At 46.0% G+C, this 6000-nt stretch overlaps 1 protein-coding gene across 2 annotated transcripts in view; it reads right to left on the bottom strand.

Annotated features, from left to right (window-relative positions):
- Window positions 1–6000, bottom strand: part of LOC135825583 (uncharacterized) — a 38212-nt gene that overhangs the window by 5206 nt on the left and 27006 nt on the right. For both annotated transcript variants that reach the window (XM_065338190.1, XM_065338191.1), the window contains one exon: window positions 4288–4318. In XM_065338190.1, coding sequence (XP_065194262.1) covers window positions 4288–4318 — 31 coding nt within the window. The remainder of the gene's footprint in view (window positions 1–4287; window positions 4319–6000) is intronic.

Genomic DNA, 6000 nt, shown 5'->3' with positions numbered 1-6000 from the left:
TGATGGATTTGCTGACACTGCTAGTAGCGAGAGCGGCGGCGAGGATGATGTTGGACAGCTTATCCTATCTACATTCCGAAAACGTATGGTGTTGTATTGGCTAATGCACACCGATTTCGAGTTCGATTTTCGCATGTCGCTTCTTTCCTATACAAATTTCGCAGTCCATAAAGGGTTAAAGAGTTCTTTCAGTTTGTACCCTTATCACAATTTTTCTTTTTGGCACTTAACGAGTTTTCCAGTGCTGCACTCTAGGTGTTTTGGCATTATGACCTAGTACTAGACTGCTGTTGCTAGTGCATGAGCGGTCAAGTTTGGTATGTACGCATTAAAAAATGTTTTTTAGTGAAATATCAGGAATTGTTGCCCTATAGACACGATAGTGAGCCAACTGTCCATGTCAAGACATCATGTGTTCCGAAAATAATGTTTTTACAGTGGGCGTATCAGCATGCAATAATTACCATGACGTATCCCATTCGATATCCATTCTTATCCTGTATTCTTTCATGTTGTTTTCCATCAATCATTTGATTGACGACGACACGAAAATGCAAATAATAATAACATCATTCGGCTCACCAAGTTTTGAGCTTTGATCAATCTCAACATTCTTATCACTTGTAGAATGCCTGTTGCTGCAAATTCTTTATTATTATTTTGATATTGAAGTTCGGATTGAGGTTCATTCCTTTCTTCCTCTTCCTTCCCCTTTCTTGTCCCTTTGGTTTTTAGCTACTACATTTTTCCTTTCTTTTTGCTGTCCCACCCATGGAATTATCTTCCCGGTGGAACTGGCTTATTCACTTCGAGAAAAGTGAGTAAAGGAGACATAATACAGTAAAACCTGTAACTAACGACCACCGTGACTAGCGACCGGCCTGGTACTACCGACCACTTTGTCAGGCACGGACGGTCTCACATTCAAAATGCACTGTGACTAGCGACTACCTGCTGAACGCGACCAGCGACCGCCTTTTCTTGTCCCAATGTCGAATTTTGACCCGTAACTAGCGACCGCGATGTAGCAAATCAAACATTGCTTGAAGCTCCTTCTCGAAATTTTGATGATTTTCCATGGTCGTTTCGATACTACAGCTGGACAAATGAGCGCAGTCTCATTTTTACTGTGGAATTTTTTACTGTGGAATCAGTGTGGATTGCACTACACCTGTAATAATTTCATGTGCTGTCAAGAACAAACAAGATAGGAAACGTCTTGGAGAGCGCATCCAAAGCGCTTTTGATCGATGTTACTACTCGAAGGAGAAACTAAGACTGAGCGGCTCTCTGTCGAAATGCAATCACACAGCTCAGTCACCAGACTCACCACTACACCAGGTCACACTGACAGTCTGTGCTGGCTAGCTAGCATGCTACGGTATTATGTACTCAGCTGTACGGAACACAGGCCAGGATACGATGGCGGATAATAGTTCCGCCATTTCCCCTCATCCAACCCCAGAACTCGCAGCGAGCATGTTAGCGTCATTGGCCATGATCACCAGCTCCAACACCAGCTGCTTGCATCTGTCCCGCTGGCATTAAAGCGCTCGTTCCCACACTGCAGTATTAGTGACTGGAACTCCCTCCCCGCTGCTCTTCTGTCCCAGCCTCCCCACAGCAAGGGAATACAAGCATTCAAAACTAATGTTTATCGCCATCTGCGAAGCACAAACTGGCTCTGGGCAGTCGACCCGCTATGATGATGCTCTCGTCGTTCTCCTCTATCCCTATCTATGCACCACAACTGGCTCAGACAACCGACTCACCATGATCAGCCATGATGATGCTCCTCTCAGTAACAGCCCTTGTAATTTGTTAAAGGGGAAGTTAAGGCAAAAATTAAAATTTCACCAGTTGTAGTCTTCGGGGTGCTGAGTCGAATGGTCTTGGTCCGAGAAAGCTGAGACGCTCCCTTCCTACTTGAATCCCAATCGAACTCGCGCACTTCCACCGAAACTGGGTGACTGCGCCCTACGAGATGGGGATTTGTATGCAAAATGTCACTAAAAGCGCCATTTCGTTCTTATAAAAGCACGGATGACCGCGATTGGCCCATATGTTGTAGTCTTTTGGACGCTGAGTCGACTGGTTTCGGTCCGAAAAGGCTGCCATGCAGCGTTCGCCCCTAATTCCCAATCGAACATGGTTGAACAAGCGGTCACGTGCTCCTGCGTACACCAGTCAGCTGGTCACCGTGCCTGCAGGGTACAACTTACAGCCTGTTTTGACCTTTTTTGGGTGCAGTCCTGTCACTCGAGTTGAACCTTGGTGTGAAAGTTGTCGCCTGCTGGCGTGGTGACCAGGTGATTTTGGCATCCAGGAGCACGTGACCGCTTCTTCAACCATGTTCGATTGGGAATAAAGGAGGAACGCTGCATCGCAGCCTTTTCGGACCAAAACCAGTCGACTCAGCGTCCAAAAGACTACAACATATGGGCCAATCGCGGTCATCCGTGCTTTTATAAGAACGAAATGGCGCTTTTAGTGACATTTTGCATACAAATCCCCATCTCGTAGGGCGCAGTCACCCAGTTTCGGTGGAAGTGCGCGAGTTCGATTGGGATTCAAGTAGGAAGGGAGCGTCTCAGCTTTCTCGGACCAAGACCATTCGACTCAGCACCCCGAAGACTACAACTGGTGAAATTTTAATTTTTGCCTTAACTTCCCCTTTAATAGTCTCACAGTTTCTCCCGCACACTCGCTGGTGCTAACCCTTTAGGCCTTCCTTTCTTTTCATTTTGCTGACTCGTACAGCTCTATCTTTTGTTTTTGGTGCGTGTTTTTGGCCGTGATGCCGAGACCTCAGGTCGGCAGAGCCATCAATGCCCCACCACCATCACTGCTGCGTCTCGCTGCAGCCCCTGCTCAATAGTTGTCACGTTCGTCCTATACCTAGTCTCAGTATCATTGTCTTTCTTATTATTTTCGAGCTGGGAATGTGAACATAGTAAAAAAAAAAAAAAAAAAAAAAAAGTCTACAGTGAAAGGTGCGAAAACTCGCAACATCGCCGCATCACGTACTGGTACACACTACTCACTAGTACAGTTTACGCTACACTACATCCAAGTCGGAGCGACTGAGTTTCCACTGCAGATCAACACACTGATACCAGTTGCCAGTGTAGTCGCACACAGATGAGGATGGAGTCGATAGTGACTAGTGCACTGCCTGGCCAGGCCAGCGCTGCTCTGGAAACCCAGTCACCAGTGAGTCGACATACGTGTCAAAAGGTCGTATCGCTTTCGGTGTATAAAAAACTTGATTTTGTCTCTCTCCAAGTGTTGTATGATCTGAAAGAAGAATGTCAGTGCGCAAGTGGTGCGGGATTGTATTATCTGCATTTTGACATACATATCATATAATGGGATCCATATATGGTCGCGCGGTGCAAACCTCTAACTAAAGACCACCTGCCACTAACGACCACTTTTCCGGGCACCAAGGGGTGGTCGTTAGTTACAGGTTTCACTGTAGTGGGCGTACATATTTCAATTACACATCTCCTTCAGCTGGATTTAGTAATATCATGCCAGCAACCCTGAGTTGAACATGTACACCAATATCTCTTTAGTGCAGCAGACATAGATGTGACTGCACCCAAGTCTATAAGGCATCCGGGTGGCCTAGTTTTGCAGAAATATCACACTTATGCAAGTTGTCATGGAAATAGAGACATTATGTGCCACATTTCTGGCCCTGCATAGCATCGAATGTGATACAGAGTTATGGACACGTCAAAGTCACTTGGCAGTGAGCGGACCCGGACTGGGCGGACATTACAAGTAAGGGTGTACTCTGCTACTGTTTTCCACTTCGCTCTCCGACAATCTACCCAACTTTCCTCAGTTGCCCGATACACCATCAGAAACCAGAGCTACAGATATCTCAGTGTTCTGCCACGGGCAGTCAGCCGTCATCTGAAAACCAGCTGTAACACTTCAATGAGTCAAATAATTCAGTTCAGGGTGAAAAAACATAGTTCCGAGAATGAATGAGGATCTCCTGAAAAGCATATTGATGCATAAAAAGCTGCTTTAATTTAGAACTTTCCATTTTGCAAAGCAGCATCAATACTGTCCTTGAATCATTCTAGTCTGTTTAGGGTGAGACTTCCAAATTTGGCACATTCAGGAACTTGCAGATTTTCAGAGGCGCTTCTCTGATTACGGAGGGTACATTTTTACATGCAGGAGGCGTATGTACACTTTACAATACTGATGACACTACAGTTGATTAAGAATGCCTTGGAAAACTGATTTATAAAACAGGCTAGAGCTTACTGAGTCTCATCATTGCAAGTAGACTCTACACCTGTGAAGAAAACAGAGATACACACATACACACATGTATACACACATACACACATAAACACATACACACATGTATATACACAAACACATAATAGACACGTACACACATGTACACACACACAAACACACGCATCTAGGTTGCCATGAAGTCGAGACGACCCTAGGTCGGCGGAGCTCCCTAAACCTCAACACCCCTGCCACGATTCAGGTTGTGCATGCTTCCCCTAGCTGCACCTCATGTTTGGCATTTGTTTTAACACACACACTCGCACACAGACACATACAATCGTTCACAAACATACACCCACTCACACACTCGCACACAGACACATACAATCGTTCACAAACATACACCCACTCACACAGATCACAGTGATCACTGGGACTAATGCAAAAGAGTAAGCCAGTCATGAATTCTTTCTATCATACTTTTAAATGTGTAATAGGCAGACCATCTGGTAAAAGGAGAGCGATCGCTCTCGCGCGCCTTCGCTCTCCTTATTTTATTTTTGGGCGCACTTTTCGTCGCGCGCCTTGAGAATTTCGAGCGCATCCGCATCACTGTGAAGTGCATTCTGCAAACACTCAAATATTTCGTAACTCTGAACAGAATCGAGTACTCGAAAGGTCTTTTCGTATTAGAAGGTTCTCAGTCGTCGGCTCCAACTAATCGGAAGTCGACCCGAGGTCGAATAGTGGAGTTACGGCACTCGCAAGGTATTTTACGTACCGTTGCAAATTTTCACTTCCGCACTTGGGTGCCAATTATTATTATTTTGAGTCCTAGGTCAAACGGGTGTACCTTTAAGGGGGCAGCCTACCCAGAAATTTCATATGGCATTCAATTGACCGTAACTTTGGTGTTTCTCAATGGATTTGAGTGAAATTTTGACAACACACTCCTGCCACTATGCTGGCCCTCAGGACATGATTTACAAGTTCTTGCGCCTCACTGACAGGCTTTCCAGGCCGGAAAAACTCAAATTTCCGGCATAGTGCCACGGTGTGCGAGCCACCCAGGAGCCAAACAAATGCATTTACAATTTTTTCACATTTTCGTGCTCATTCTGTTCGTGCGCGGGACTCAAACCTAGAACAAGTCCAGAAGCAGCCACGGGTGATGGGGTAGGGCCCCTCAACGAGGCCCTGGAATCTGTCACAACCGAACGAGTGGGCGTTCTCTCACACACTCCCACAGACCCAAGTTAATTTTTGAATTTTTTTAGGTTTAGCACGTGCTACGAGGTCGTACCTTTGATACAACATCCAGTGCTGGGACCTCCACAGCAAGCCATTTCCACAGCGCTGCACACCAAATCCAGGATACCCTCAGAAACCGGCAAAGACTACCACTCACGTTTCACTACTGCCTAGTACTGAATCCTACCTGACTTCTTGACACGACTCAAACTTGCCAAAGTCACTAAATCAACGTCAACTACAATAATGGCCACATATCTGCAACGTCACGAGGGTGCTGGCAAAAGTCCTGCTGCACGGCGGCGGGCGAAGCCCGCCGCCGTGCAGCCCAATACGTGGCTCAAAAACCTGATTTTTTGGACTTGGGGCAAAATTCTGCACACTTTCACGTGTTTCCATGATACGACAAGTTGCGCACGGTCTGCTCACATTCAAATACAGTGCTGCCAACAAGTGACAGCGTGCAACAAAAAAATCTTTCCT

Source organism: Sycon ciliatum, chromosome 10 (assembly GCF_964019385.1).
Source record: "Sycon ciliatum chromosome 10, ocSycCili1.1, whole genome shotgun sequence".
NCBI lineage: Eukaryota > Metazoa > Porifera > Calcarea > Leucosolenida > Sycettidae > Sycon > Sycon ciliatum.
Note: the sequence above shows the minus strand (reverse complement) of the source record. Positions and strands in the feature narration are given on the sequence as shown.